This window comes from Fusarium proliferatum, assembly GCF_900067095.1.
Source record: "Fusarium proliferatum ET1 genome assembly, contig: FPRO_scaffold001, whole genome shotgun sequence".
Taxonomy (NCBI): domain Eukaryota; kingdom Fungi; phylum Ascomycota; class Sordariomycetes; order Hypocreales; family Nectriaceae; genus Fusarium; species Fusarium proliferatum.
Window position 1 is genome coordinate 5,667,508 of NW_022194790.1, and position 15,370 is coordinate 5,682,877.

Below are 15,370 nucleotides of genomic sequence, written 5' to 3' on the forward strand. Positions count from 1 at the left end.
CTCTCCTACAAACTCACACCTGTTGTCGACGAAATAGGAGGATATTAGCTTGTAAGTTATTTCTGAGTGTTGCGTATGTCTCTGATCACTTGAGGCTTGAGCTTTGCAGTTCTTTTCTCTCCACATGAGCAATTACCCCACCTGCCTAAACACCATCCCCGTCCCCAGACGACCGGGCACACTCAATTCCCTGTCGTCCACTTTCGCAATCATATTCGTTTTGCCATTGCATCTTGTTCCCTCTCATCCTTTCTTCTAGTCATATTTTCTTAATGTTGCCGTCTTAATTCTTACTCTATTGTATCCGTCTTCTCTTGCGTCACGGCACAACTCAACACTAAAGTCCTTGTCAACTCCTCTCTCATCGCCTAATCTCAAACCCCTGGTCTACTTCACGAGCTTCATTCTGTGCCGTCGCCTATTAGTTTCATGTTCCTGATTGATTACCCAAACCCAATCCAGACCATGCTCCTCAACCATTGATGCGCCCTTGCCCAGCTTTGCGGCTTCTAGCTTATGTACGGGAATATCACCAGTTTAACTCCTTCGCCTAGAAATTACGAACCATCGCAACAACTCTCCTGTCGCATTCGCATCCCTTGCCTTGCGTCCTCCTTCTCCGAGGTTGCATTGCCTCGCCACCTGTTGCATATTTGCCCAACATCGACAGCCACAGTTTTCTGCAACACGCCCGGAAAGACGTCGAACCCCGCTGGTCAGCTTGTCACTCGTCATCATACTCGGATCGCTTAAACTCGCCTGGCTCCATATTGCGCTGGGCTTCTTCAACTCCCAACGACTGCCCGCTTCTGCGCCCAACTACACGACCCCCAGGAGAAGCATCACCATGTTCTAAGTCATGAGCACCCAGACAAATACATCGGATTCGGTTCCGCCGCCACCGCGTCCGATTCGTTTTGTACATAATCAAGGACAACCGCCTTCTAAGCGGCGTAGAATCAATGCTGCGTAAGTATACTCCGGTCCTACCACCATAACATCGTGACACAGAACGAGTCGCATGACTCTACTTTCCACAGTATATCGTCTTCTAGTCTAGTCTATCTTCCTGCTACACAATGCCCAACTCTTCCCCGACCCAATTGCCAGGTGCTAACCCCTTTGCGGCTCAGGTGTTTGACTTGTCGGAAACGAAAGACGAGATGCGCTGGCGAACGGCCTGTTTGCTCTACCTGTACCAAGAATGGCCACCAATGTCTAGGATACCCTGAAGAAATCAAGAGGGAGGATTGTGAGAAACCATCGCCGTTGGATAAGCAGGCCCACGAACGAGACGAGCACGAACCCCGCCACTACCATGATGAGAATATCAAGATCGAGAAGACGTCTGTGCCATCACAGCACGCGCCTGAAACTCCGAATTCACATGTAGCTTCAGGGACGACAATGTCGCTCGCAAACATGATCGATCCAAAGGTTGAAGACCGCGAAACCCCGAATGCGACTGTGCAGAATGGCCATCACCTTTCCACTCTACCAACTTCTCCTACTGCTGTGCGACGCTCCGAAAGTCACCGCGTCCCCTATTTTCGATACTTCGGCCCAACTGCCATTGTGCCTGGTTTTAAACAAATGGTTGTTTCTGTGCGCGATCGCCGGCGCTCGACTGCTGGTTCACTGGCTGGGACGTCACCGATATCAACACATAGTGGGCCGCAAGGAAGCAGCTCAGCTGTTGGGAGCGATGTAGTCAGCGAGGAACTACCTACATACGACCCTAACGATTCAGCTCCAGTTCACCCACTAATAATTAGTCTCATCAACACCTTCTTTGTGCAAATGGGCTCCAGTTACCCATTCCTTCGACAGTCAAAGTTCTTACGGATGGTCAAAGAAAAGAGAGTTGAACCGATCCTGGTTGACTCAATATGCGCTTTGGCCGCCAGATTCTCCGACTCGCCAATCCTTACAAACGGAAACGACAAAATGCCAAGGATGGAAAGGGGCGCAGTGTTTGCGCAAAGAGCCAGACAAGCCACTGTTGATACGTTCCCATGTCCGACTGTTGGTGCTGTGCAAGCTTGTCTTCTCATGGCTTATGAGGGCTTTGGAGCAAGCCAGGACAGCGCTCTATGGATGTATCTCGGGCTTGCTATTCGTATGGCTGTCGACCTGGGGTTGCAAAAAGAGGTGGGAGTTCAGTATCATGGCGAGAAGGACGCTTTGTATTCTCAGAATTGGGGCCGCCATCCGGCTGACGAAGGAAGCTCCGAGGCGAAAGGAGGTGAATCGAGTCAGCTGAGTGCTCAAGAACAAAAGGAGCTCGTACAAGAAAGGATGGATACTTTTTGGGCGGTCTTTATCCTTGATCGTGTCATCTCATCAGGGACGGGACGGCCTGTCACATTTCGAGATGACGACTTGGAACTCTCATTCCCGGAGCCCTTTATCGACCCAGCGACAGGTTGGCCAGCACCCTACCCGATCTTCCTCCAAATAATCCACCTCTACGGACGTGTATGCGACGTTCTCAACAAAATTCGCAATGCACAGGATCTCACCAAGGAAACATGGGACAAGCTTGGTGAGATGGAGCATGAGCTGACTAGGCTCTACAAGAGTTGGGACTGGCGGTTACAGTTCAATGTAAACAACTTCAAAGCGTATTTGGGAGCAGGCCAGGGTACCACATTCATCCTACTGCATTTCTGGTTCCATGCTCTCTTCATCATCCTTCATCAGCCGACTCTCCTTACACCCTTTGCTGAACTCCGCAGTGAGTTACAACTTTTACCAGACAGTCGCGAGCTCAGCATGAGCAGCGCAAAAACGATTTGCGACATCTTGTCATTTGCAGACTTGATAGACTCCAAGAGTTTTATTGGAAATCCGTTTGTTAGTCAGCCAATCTACATTGCAGCTTGCGCCTTTGTGATGGAGTCAAGCGCAAACGCATCAAGCTCACCCTCACGGGCCAACTCACCACCAGGTGGGCATCATCCGGACGCTCCAGGAGGTAATAAACCTCGAGAGGTCAAATCCTCACGACACTCCTTGCTGGCTTCGGCAGCAAATCAGAACTACCAAAAGTGCTTTAATTCTCTGCAACAAGTGCAAATGTACTGGGGTGGAGCTACCTACATCATCACTGCATTGGACCAGAGGGCCAAAGGGATATGGGATTGCGAAACGTATACAGCAGAAGAATATGAAAGTACTAAAGCTGGACGCAAGAGCAGTAGCGGTGCCTTGAACAACCCGTTCCCCAAATTCGAGAATAAGGCATCACCAAGGATGTCAGGCCCGCCTATAGCGTGGACTCTGGCAGGAACTGCCAACTCTCCAAACTCGAGCCTGACACTCATGTATCAGAATCGAGACTCGACGCCAGGAGCTGGAGCTCAAACTTCACAGCCGGCACGAGCTCCCAGCACGCCACCCGGCAATATGATATTTGACCCTATTCGGCAGAGTCTACCAGACTCGACGGGCATGCTTGCGCCAGCTTATCCCCAGCCCAATGTTTCAGCTGTGCGGCAGTCGTCTCGCCCGGTTGTACCTCGCCGAACTTCGAACCTCTCAGCAACGAGTACACAAACTCGCCCTACTGTTCAGTTCGATGGGTTGCCCGAGGATTGTGAGGCCAATGACATTTACACCACTGGGTCGAGGTTTACGCCGACAAATCCACCTTCCACTGCTTTTGATACATACAGTGTCTCGCCACCGACAGCGATGGCTGAAAATGGCGTGAACCCAGCCACGACTCTTTCAGGGGCAAACGCCATGTATTTTGGCCAAACGAGTTTCCCATATGTGATGCCCTGGGGAAATATGGGGAGCATGGATGGCATCACCTTCGACAGCCAGGATATAGACATTGCTGCCTTGGGACTGCAGCAATCAGACATGATGGGGCCTTGGTTAGACTACATACCTTCAGATGTGTTGAGTCTTTTTGAGCATCAGCATCCGCACATGGGTCAGGGCGGTCATTGATTCGGCGGACTTATATAATAGATCTGAGCATGTCAAATCGCATATACCCACGAGGGATGGCCCGGTATATTTATGAGGCGTATTTGGTACGCATATATGGCGTTTGGTGGGAGCAATAAAATAGGGCTAATACGTTATACCAAGTTTCCTAAGTTCGAGCTTGGCGCAGTAGGCGTATGGATATAGGCTTGGCTTTTAATGATATGTTGCTTGGTAGCTATATATTTGATAGCATTCCCCTGTACCTGTTGGGTAATGCTGTAGTGGGCTATACACTGAATCGACGTGACTCGTGAGGACATGAATCCAGAGTGAGTATGGATGTGAAGGCTGTAAGCTGTGGCTGCTAGCCCTTCGACTCGACAAAAAAGCATCACAGTGTCACGATAGATCTTAAAATACCTCACAGAGTTGTCCTGTTCACCCTGAATTCGAACACGCGAACTGCAAAAAACGAAGAGTGGTGCAGGGAAGAGAGTTTTAGGATTTAGGTTCGGGTTTTAGAAGGTTTATAGGTTATAGGTAGATACCCCTACACCACCATTTGCCGATGATATACAGAGTGATTTTGGTATATAAGGGTAGGCCCTAAGTAAAGAGGTTGATATTTTGGTATGTGAGGGTAGGCCAGGGCATCAAATACTCTACAAATAGCAACGGATGTGCTCACATTTACATCGTACAAGAATAGACATCTACAATTTAGCCTTGGTATCCTTCAACCACTGCTCATACCAAACCTTTCCAAACTCCTTCCTCTCACCCTCCCTACTCTGCGCCTCCTCAAATCTCTGCTCATGCGCCTCCATAGAAGGCCCCCTCATAAACTCGACCAAACCAGCGTACATCTCCATTTTCAACACGCCGTAAACACCAGACTTGCTCTTGTCGATGAGTTCCTTGTCCTTGATAAAGTTGAGCAGGTCCTCGAGACCCTTGGGCGCAAGAGCATCGGCGATACCAGCTGCGAGGGCATCCTCGCCTGTGAAGCGCTTGGCTTCGAGGACGAGGCTTCGGTAGGTTGAGTGGGAGTACTTGATGCGGAAGAGAGCTGACATGGCGGGTTTGAGGGGTGCGCCGAAGACAAGCTCGTTGAGACAGAGGAAACCTCGTGGGGTTGGCGCGAGGCGATAGTCTTGGGCTGTGGCGAGCATGAGACCGCCTGCGAAAGCGTGGCCGTTCATGAGAGCCACTGTGGGCATAGGGTATCTAAAACAGTCAGCACAGCACTCATAAGCACTCAGTCTTATTGTAAACGTACGTCAAGAAACGAGCCCAGACATCATAGAGCAAAGGCCAGAAACCCTCTGTCGCAACAGCATGCTCAAGATCAAGACCATTGCTATAAAACTTTGGGATTCCAGAAGTAGTCGCTACAACACCGTGAGGATAACCAAACTCGATAATGTCAAGAGCGTTGAGAAAGGCTTTGAGAACGGGTGTTGTAAGACGGTTGTCGGGTGGTGAGAGGAGGGTGAGAAGGTAGACTCTCGGTGAGGGCTCTGTGCATGTGAGGGTTCCGCCGGGATGGGCGCCGCACTTTGCGATGGGGAGTGTGAAGAGAGTAGACATTTTTCTATGGTTTGATTTGAGAGTGAGATGAGAGGTTGTGAGGGAGAGTGGGCGTTGTTGGGTGGTATAAGAGCCGTGGAGTTGAAGGCCGGCTAAGGAAAACACCTCGGCTTGTGGATATGCCTGGGGTAAAGTGAGATACATGATGAATCTGAGATGGGCTTCTCGGCATATGAGAGATCACATGATACAAGAAATTTCATGGGTTTTTATACTGGAGAGTGAGATACTGATACTAGTACCCGAGTCCAAGTATTATTAATAATGTATGTATTGTTTGTCGTGATGCCTTGAGCCTCTTGCATGTGAACGATTTAAAGATTCTGGGGTAAAAGGATACGTACCGCTCATGATGAAACGGTCCCACTTCCCATGACAGCCACGCACCCCAACCTCGAAGGGAAATAAAACTTCTGACGTTCAACTAGGGTGCCAGAATAAACTGGTCTAAAGCTCTGCTAAAATACACTAAGCCTACCTAAATCTTTTTATCGCTTGTGATAAAGGTCCTTGTCCAGTTATCACCAGCCAATAGCAGGCCTCCTTCTCAAGCCCCACTGGAGCTTTCATTTCCAACTCCAAAAAACCCCCACTAACCAAACATCGTACATAGCCTCTCATAACCACCACCACCACCAAAAACCAAGACCGCGATCATGGCTTCGGACGCCAAAGATAAAGACTCCATCGTCTTCTTCCATCCTGATCTTGGCATTGGAGGTGCTGAGCGTCTTGTCGTCGATGCTGCGGTCGGGTTGCAGGAGAGGGGACATCGGGTCGTGATATTTACCAATCACTGCGATCCGAAGCATTGCTTTGATGAGTGTCGTGATGGTAAGAACTCCAAGACTGTTTGTATACGAGTTGACTAACGGGACTAGGGACCCTCGATGTTCGTGTTCGCGGCCACTGGCTCATCCCAATGTCTATCCTCTCGCGCCTCACAATCCTCTGCGCCATCCTTCGTCACGTCCATCTTCTCATCCACATTGCTCTGACTGGCGAACTGCAAGCTCTACGACCCCGCGCCTTTATCGTCGATCAGCTCTCCGCCGGCCTCCCTCTCATGCGCTACATCGCTCCATCCTCGCCCATCCTTTTCTACTGCCACTTCCCCGATCTTCTCCTCGCGCAAGGTCGCGAATCTGCCCTCAAGCGCTTGTACCGACGTCCGTTTGACTGGCTTGAGGAATGGACTATGGGTTTTGCGAGCGCTGTGGCTGTGAATTCGGGTTTCACGAAGGGCGTGGTTAACAATACGTGGCCGAATTTGAAGAAGCGTACGGAAACGAAGGTGGTGTATCCTTGTGTGGACACGGAAGTCAGGGAGAAGGAGGATGTTGGCAGTGATGGTGATGTTCCGTTCAAGGGGGAGAAGATTATTCTCAGTATCAACCGCTTTGAGAGGAAGAAGGATATTGGTCTTGCGATCAAGGCCTTTGCTTCCATTCCTGAAGCTGAGCGCAAGGGATGCAGGCTCATTCTTGCAGGTAGGATATACATGAGCCTCTGACCTGAAAGTAATACTAACTTGTCATTAGGCGGCTACGATCCTCGCGTCGCTGAGAATGTCCAATATCACTCTGAGCTCGAGACCCTCGCCTCTTCCCACGGTCTCGAACATCTCACCACAAAGACCCTCATTACCGCTCTATCTGCGCCTGCAACCGTTCCAGTTCTCTTTCTCCTCTCGATCCCCAACTCCCTCAAGGCATCGCTCCTCCGCTCGGCACGTATTCTTCTTTACACACCCGCCAACGAGCACTTCGGCATCGTGCCCCTAGAAGCCATGCTTGCCCGTACACCAGTACTAGCTGCCGACTCAGGTGGCCCCGTAGAAACAATCGTTGATGGCGAGACGGGATGGCTACGATCGCCAAAGGACGTAGATGCCTGGGCTGATGTCGTGCGCAGTGCGCTGAAACTTAGCGATGCTGATGTGCAGAAGATGGGCGACAAGGGTGCTGCGAGAGTGAAGGACTTGTTTGGGCGAGAGCAGATGGCCAAGCGCTTTGATGAGATCCTGGTTGATATCGTCAGCAAGAAACCCCCGGTATCTGCCATGCGAACAGTCGTCAACGCCGCTGGAGTCTTAGTGGTCTGTGTTTTGGGACTGGTGGTATCAGCACTCCTTGCTAGCAAAAAGGAAGAGGTAGTATCGGAATTTGCCGTTTAGCGGACACGTATAGTTATTCTTTTAATATACCATCAGACTCATTTTGACTTCTATTATACATAAGTTTACATAATTTTACGTAAGTTCATATCAGTTTATATAATAAGCTCACATAACTTCATCGAAGTTTATACAGGTAAGTTCACATATTAGGCTCAGAGTTCTGCAGTTTCAAGGGGCTATTATTATCGGTGTCAGATGCACAGCACCGACACAAATCTTCGCAAGATGGAATGACATCCAGCTAAAGAAAGCAACAAATCTCTCCACCGTATCTATGCAAATGCACGCAAGCCTCCCTGTTCCCTAGGGCAGGCTGCTATGATGCCGCTGTATATAGCCCAGCATGAAAAAATGCAAGGGATTCATTCTTATTCCTCCTCCTTCTCGTCATATATATAAACACTGCGTCCGTCAACATAGGACTGGCTTCCGACGAAGCGGTGACGTTCTGGGCCTCTCTGCCGTTCATCCGATACATATTCATCCTTATCCTCCTCCTTCGATTTCATTCCAGCTCATAAACCCGTCATTATTCTCATTTCCTCATCCATACATCCCTCCCACGAACAACTATCCGTCCCAAAAACAACACGGGATAAATATTTATAGCAACTGAGCCACCCATGATATGCCATAAAATAGCAATGCAGTAACGATCCCTCTCTGGGATGCGAGCAACGATCTAATAACAAGAAAACACCTGATGTGATGCCAAGCTTCGTGCAAAGCGAAGGCCTCATGCTCCAAAACATTTCTCCAGGCAACTGAAGATGCAACTCAACCCATAATGAAAAAGACTCTCAATGCTTGTCTGGCATTTGACAAAGTATGTGACAAGAGAAATAAATGAACTTAATAAATATGCCACGAAACGGGGAAGGGGTATCATGTTTCATAGGGCGACGTCCCCTCGTCACCATATGCAGAGGTTGGCACCTTCTTGGCAGTTTCGGTGCTCGCAATGCTAATGTTGGTGTCACGTCTTCGAGGGTTGAAGACTGGAGGTCGTGACGTAGTCTGCGCTGGCTTCTTCTTTGACTTAGTGGCCATAAGCAAGATCCCGTCATCACTGCCATCGTCGTCTAAATCATCGTCAACGGGCCGGGCAACGGGAGTACTAGTCACCGAGTCCCGTGCACCACCTTCCAGATGGACAGCAAGGGAGCCACTGTCCATGGCAGGAGGATTGCCGTACACGTGATCAATGGGAAAGCCATTGGGTTCCTTGTCAAAAGCCGGTGGCGTCAGACTGTCGGTGGTTTCGAGTAGCTGAGGGTGAGCGCTAACAATGCCTGGCTTGCACAACAGCTCGGCTTCCATGTCGGCTGAAACGGAGCTGGCACCACTGAGCAGGGCTGGCAGAGAGGGATCGGACTGGAATGCCAACATCCGCTCTGATGTGCTGGCTGTAGAAGGGAGCGCTGAGACAGGGCTGGTGACACTGGGGCTAGTCGATGGGGTGGCCAAAGCCTCCATTGAATCGACACTTGACGACTTAGTGGTGGGCATGGTATCTGCGCGTGGAAGGGGTTCATCTCGAGTCCATTCTTCCTGGATGGGTGAGGGCGGGCAAGAGTAACTGATCTGTTCAGTTTGTCGATCACATCGTCGCATGCAGAGATCTTCCGAGTGACGAGGTGGTGACGTTCTTGTGATCGGGGCGCTATCCATTCTCTGAAGGGATCGCGGTCGGGTCTTGTTGCAAGGTTCAACAGAGCGGGTGGAACCTGCGTGACTATGCTGTTGACCGGCGGCGACGGCAAGAGATGAAGAGAGTATAGAGGCTTCCAAGCGTCTATGGTGCGAAGCCTTTCCCAAGTCAACGGACTTGACAGGTCGTCTTCCATGACGAGGTGGTGCTTGGACACTGCCGGGGGCAACGGTAGTATTGACGCCCACCTTAGGTTCAGCGCGTTTATCTGAGCTGGAGAAGAGGCCACGGTCGACGGACTTGGACCGCGAGCTTTCATCCATGGAATCTGTCAAGTCCAGGTCGCGAGTCTTTCGGACTGTCTCGGCCCCAGAGTCATCTGGTCCGTCGACTGGGCTGGAGAAGTAAGGTGTAGTAGGAGTGGTTTGAGAGATGGGCATGGGGGAACCAAGATGGAGCCAGTGTTGAGTGGTTTTAGTATGTCCATGGCTATGAGCGTGACGATGGAAGGGCCATAGAGAGGCTGCCGAAGATGACTTCTCGGGTTCGCGTATCGACTCGCTCTCACTATGAGCATGATGATGGCCTCGGTAGACGCCGGCTTCGGGGAGAACAGTCGCCAACGGGTCATAGATGACGGATTCGGGCTGTGGGCTGACTGATTGGCTGACTGAGAGAGGATGCTCAGGCGCCGCGGCGGCATCTCGCATGGCACTCGCGAAGTAGTCGTCAGGGCGGAGACTCTTGCGGCGGTTCTCGCGGTGCTGCCCATGAGGAGTCGGAGGTCCGTTATTGTACATGCTTACGTTGTCGCCGGTGGAGCTAGCAGCACTACTGTTGGCTCGATGTCGCGTTTTGCTATCACTTCGTTCCACAAGGGGGTGCATTACCTTGCCAACAGCCTTCTTGACCACTGAGCGAGCACGCTCCAGAAAGGTAAGAGGCACGACAGCGGATGACATTTCCCTTTCATCGACTTGGATCTTTCGACCAGAAGAAGGGCGAGCAGGGTCAGTGTCGTCGAGCCATCCGATAGGATTCATGATATCCTGGACGACCCATGGGTGACGCTTGATGTCTCGAAGTCGAATTCGTTTTTCGGGGTTCTTGGTGAGCATTTGTCGCAGCAGGTCAATAAGCAGGTTGTCAACTTCTTCATAGACCAAGTCGTTGTCGTCGCGGTATGGATGCATGTTCTGGCGCTTGTAGAGGGAGGTTGCGGCTGGTGAGGTTGAGGGGTGAACGGGCATTAAGCGGCGCTTGGGGATGTATACTTCCTCTGTTGCGATCTTTCGGAACATCTGAAATTCATCTTCGGCGAGGAAGGGGATTCGAGCGTAGATCAGGCAGTAAAGTGTCACACCAAGAGACCAAACGTCGATTTGTTCCGAAACCTTGGGTTGTTCTGTGTCCAAGTCGGTGTAGCACAACTCAGGAGCAAAGAACGCAGGTGTACCGACTGTCTTGGCGAGTTCAAGATCATCGTCGAAATCCTTGGCCTCAGATTCGGACACTGTGTCGTCAAATTCGCCATCACGAATAGGTCGGCCAAAGTAGGAGACGCCAAAGTCAGAAATCTTGACGCGATGATCTTTACTCCACAAGAGGTTGGCTGGCTTAATATCACGGTGGACGACACCTTGATAATGCAAGTATTCAAGACCGAGAACAGTATCTCTGAAAGTTGATCGAGCTTGGTCAAAGGTGAAGCATGGAACGTAGGAGAAGTCGTCTGAGAAGGGGTCGTGTTGTTGAGGGTTGAAATCGAGTGAGGACATGTGTGAGATGATCGAATCAGCCATGCTGGGAGAACGTCCTCGGAAGCCTTCGTCGACGTACGGGCCGTACATGGTGCCATCCAACGCAGTACTCGAAGTGGGGTTTGATCGAAGAGCGCTGGGGGTTTCCATGTCGTCTTCCCAATTGATGAACTCGTCGGGATCTTCAACGGCCCGAGTTGACGAAACAACAGATCGTGATCGTGAATGTGCCCTTTGTTCATCGCGGAAGGTTTGTCGTGAAGTAGGTCTCGATGGTGATCCATCACTGATGGCAAAGTCTTGCATGGAGGATATGCGAGACTGACTTCCTAGGCTGCTACTAGGCTCGTCGGCCCCTCCGTTCTCGAAACTCCAGTTCATCTGGCCCGGATAATTCTGTGCCATCTTGGCTCGTTTCATTTGCTTGATAGCCTGGCGATGTTCGAGTAGTTGTTCGTAGCGGTCCTCCTCGGGAGTTGGGAGCTCGCCTCGCATTTCGCGTTCTATGCGTCGTCGTTCGAATAGACAAATGTGAGGGAGACCCTTCTTGCGCCACACAACTTCACCGAGTTCCACATGCTCAAGAACCATGTAAATCTTCTTGAGCTCAGGGTCGTCAATGACTTCGAGAAGGGCGACGACATTCGGGTGACGGATCTTCTTTAGAATGGCAATTTCCTTCTTCGTCTTGTCTTGGGGGGACTTTGCTGTAACCTTTCCAAGGCGACGCTTCTTAGAGAAACGTGGGATGATCTTGATAGCCACATTTTCGCCTGTTTCGAGGTTACGAGCCAGCTTGACTTTACCATGCATTCCACGGCCAATTTCTTCAATCACTTCATATTGGTTAATGAGCTTGCGGCCTGTGGCGGTATCTGAGTCAATGAGGGCCTTGTGTGTCCTATGATTGACAAATACGTTAGTGTCTGATAAGTGAAACGGTTGGTGCATGCCAGGCTCCCTGGCCGTCTCCCCCACCATAGGCGAGCAAAGCCGATTGGAAGCGGAACAAGCGAAAAAGAAAGGCGGACAATGCGATACGATATTCCCATCGCAGATTGAAATGCTTACTCTCTAACTTTGTGCATCTGCAAAGGGTGCAGGAGAGGACTTTGGTTGTAATTGGGAGGTGTATTGTTCTCGGATACGGAGGTGACGAGATTTTGCCTAGAAGGCGAAGGGCTGAAAAGTCCTGGCGAAGACATCGGAGTGCTGTTGGCGGTCCTCAGAGGCATGGAGGAGGAGGAGGGGAGATGGGTATGCAGCGGCGGGGCTCCGCGAGCCGTCGACGAGAGGGAGGCGGACGACTGTTGCTGCGATAGAGATTTGTGGTGATGGCGGTGGGAATGGTGATGATGGTGCTGGTAGTACTGTGAGGGATCCATGATGGGCGAGATTGTTGGAGCGGCTGTTGTCGCCTCGACATGCTGAAGGGGAGTGCAGAAGGCTCGCACAGGCGGGCCGTGAGTTGCTGAAGTCACAACGGGATGTGACGAGGAATCGATCTATAGTACCATTGTCGCGTGTAGAGAGAAGCGTATATCGAAGGGGAGTGAGTGTCGAAAACGTCCAAGACGTTGAAGTTGAGGAACAAGAGATTCGGTGAGAGGAGAGGTTGAGATGGTGACTGGAGTAGTTGGTAAAATAGGCTGGACAAAAGAGTAGAGCAAGTGGAGCAGTGCAATAAGAGAGAACAGGTCTTGTGTGTTTGGGGGTGTGGATATTTTAGTGTTGTTGGTGTTGGTGTTGGACTGGACCCAGTGGAGTTGGTGATGATGGAGGTGGGTATGGAACTGCCTGTGAGTGGGAAGGCACAGTGTCCGTCTCTTTTTACTAGGCCCATCTCTCACTGCAACTCTGAATGGTGTGTGGTTCGTAGTGGCGACCGTCGAAAAGAAAGGCCAGTGGTTGTCGCAGCCGAGCTCGATCTGATAGCGGTACCAATGTGGTAAGTCTCTACTGTGCGAGCTCCGAGGAAGTCTTCTGGTCTGTGCCTCGACCCATGGCGCCATGCCCTCTCTCCCTCACCATCTTCAGATCAACCCTAGGCCAAATTCAAAGATACGCTGTTAGATCCACTGCCCTCAAACACTGCAGCTTCACCCCTCGACCTTATCCACTCCACCTCGCCCAAAATCTCCAGTCAGTAGCGGCCACCGTCCACCGTCCAGCGTCACCAAAATACAACACACACACAAATCTGTTCCGTTTTCGCTCAGCCCGGCCGAGGTTTCGTTGTCCCCAGCAGAAAAGACGACTCACTCATTGCCAGCACAACAAGTCAATAAACCGCGCAGTCATCTCGAATTTGCCTTTCAACTGTAGGCCCAATGCCGTCAGGTACCTGTCTACCAAGTTAGGTATCTATGGTCTACGTAGTAGATATCACCATCCGTCTCTTCTCGACAAGACAAGCCAAGCAAGTCATCGATCAGAAAGGGTGTGGGTTCCTTATCAACACTCCCCTGAACGCCGCCTTTTTCACTCTTTCTGTGACGGCGATGTCTGTTTCTGCTGGACTACGGAGTGGACCGGCCGCCTTCAAGGATTCGGCCCCTGCTCGCTCCTCCATCCGCTCCGTTCCTCGCTCTCTAGCACACGTCGTCTGTTGCCGTCGCCGTCGCCGCTGGCGTGGTCATCTCTCTCGACAAAAGTATAGATGAGGTTATCTCGAAACGCATCTTGGCTTGGCTCATCATTCGACGCAATTTCTCAACATCAAGCCACAACTAGTCAGAAGCGAGGCTTTCCCTAGGCATGACCGACGAGGGTCCTCTCAAGCGAGCCAGCACTGAGCATTTCCTGGCCTTGTCCGAAATGTCTTGGCAACGCTTGGGCTGGCTAGGATGGCTTTGGGCATGACGATTTACAGTGTCCTCTGCAGCGCTGCAGAAACAGTAACATCGATGCGTGCTTGAGATTGGTTAAAAAATGCCCGGTTTGCTCAATGGAGGCCCTGGCGCCATCTGACTGGACGGAGACATTCTACCAAACTGCGATAATTCCCTCGGACAACCCTTCTCTGGTCGAAGTCAATTCATTGTTGTGCTAAGCTCACCACGTCCTGAGAATACGTGAGGGGCATGGTTTGTGACTTCTAATTGAGTGTATCGTTATCTGGAGACTTGGACAATTGGCTTACAACTCACAAGTATTTGATTGGAGCCTACAAGACTCCAAAATTACACCTCGTGGAAATTTACACGCATTGGACAAGAGCTCAAAACTCAACCTTGGAGGTCCTGAACTATTGAGTAGCTGACGCAATGGAGACAGCCAGGGAACTCGAACAGACAAGACAAGCAAGGCTCAAGCGAAGCGATTGCGGGTCAAAGTGCGGGAGGCGGTGATGCTGGAGAAGAAGTGGCACTAAGGGATACCTGAGCTACTCATATCGCAGGCTTCTGATTCGTACTGTAAGACTGTGCCATCGAGGACACTGCGGGCGTCTTCAGAGCCCGAAAACACCACAGACGGTGCCCAAGCACACTGTACAGACACTGCCCTCAAACCGTATCTGAGAAAGTATTGCTGCTGTCAGTGGGGCAGCGTTTCGCTGGGGACGGGAACTTAAGTTTATGGTACCTTACCTTCCCAGGCCATGATCCATCACTCTAGCTGTCGGAGCCTTGGAAAGATCCATGAGTCTGTGGGAATTTCCAGGAGATTCCTCAAGCACATCACTGGGGCTGCTGTGAATACTTCACTTGTACGGAGTACAGCTCACCAGTGATTGATCTGAATCATTACGAGCCCCTGAAGCGCAGTCTCAAACTCAATTTACTCAGCTTCAAGCGAGGAAAGTGATAAGATAACACCAGGCACAAGGAATGGACGGCAGGATAAGCAGCTGTCCTCGAGCCAATGGTAGTTTACCATTTTCAACTTCCATGTGTCTGTGATTTCCCAACTCGTTCGCGTTGGGGCTTGGTGGCTTGGCTAGGCCTTGCGATGTCTTTGGCTGGACCCATTTCGCTGGGGCATTAGTTTTGCTCCCCTGTCCCAGCCCGATAAGATCCGTGTCTCTGAATGCAGGTTTTTTTTTCGCTCATTGTTTCTTTGCTTTTTGTCTCTGGCGTACCTGAGATTGTACTTGGGGCATCCTGGCTTAGTCATGTCTTGCCGTCTACTCTACATACTAACCAACAGATTGGAATTCAAAAAGCCTCGTTTCAGAGATTCAACGGAAGTTGTCCATGCCGCATCAAAAGTGCTGGCGGTATTTCTACGCCGCCCTAAACGCCGTTG

The 15,370-nt window shown here is 50.9% G+C and overlaps 4 protein-coding genes across 4 annotated transcripts; 2 read left to right on the top strand and 2 right to left on the bottom strand.

The window, feature by feature from the left end:
• Window positions 1–859: 859 nt before the first annotated feature.
• FPRO_00261 (uncharacterized protein) lies at window positions 860–3,960 on the top strand (the record flags this gene model as incomplete). Its single annotated transcript, XM_031225587.1, has 2 exons — window positions 860–969; window positions 1,134–3,960. 2 exons carry the CDS (start codon window positions 860–862, stop codon window positions 3,958–3,960), a joined length of 2,937 nt encoding a protein of 978 aa, XP_031076209.1.
• A 695-nt stretch (window positions 3,961–4,655) lies between these two features.
• Window positions 4,656–5,532, bottom strand: FPRO_00260 (uncharacterized protein; the record flags this gene model as incomplete). Its single annotated transcript, XM_031225588.1, has 2 exons — window positions 4,656–5,169; window positions 5,222–5,532. The coding sequence occupies 2 exons, from the start codon at window positions 5,530–5,532 to the stop codon at window positions 4,656–4,658; spliced, it is 825 nt and encodes a 274-aa protein (XP_031076210.1).
• A 656-nt stretch (window positions 5,533–6,188) lies between these two features.
• Window positions 6,189–7,708, top strand: FPRO_00259 (uncharacterized protein; the record flags this gene model as incomplete). Its single annotated transcript, XM_031225589.1, has 3 exons — window positions 6,189–6,366; window positions 6,414–7,022; window positions 7,074–7,708. 3 exons carry the CDS (start codon window positions 6,189–6,191, stop codon window positions 7,706–7,708), a joined length of 1,422 nt encoding a protein of 473 aa, XP_031076211.1.
• An 888-nt stretch (window positions 7,709–8,596) lies between these two features.
• Window positions 8,597–12,507, bottom strand: FPRO_00258 (putative protein kinase PAK1; the record flags this gene model as incomplete). The annotated part of the gene is made up of 2 exons (XM_031225590.1): window positions 8,597–12,023; window positions 12,194–12,507. 2 exons carry the CDS (start codon window positions 12,505–12,507, stop codon window positions 8,597–8,599), a joined length of 3,741 nt encoding a protein of 1,246 aa, XP_031076212.1.
• Between the last annotated feature and the right edge of the window lie 2,863 nt (window positions 12,508–15,370).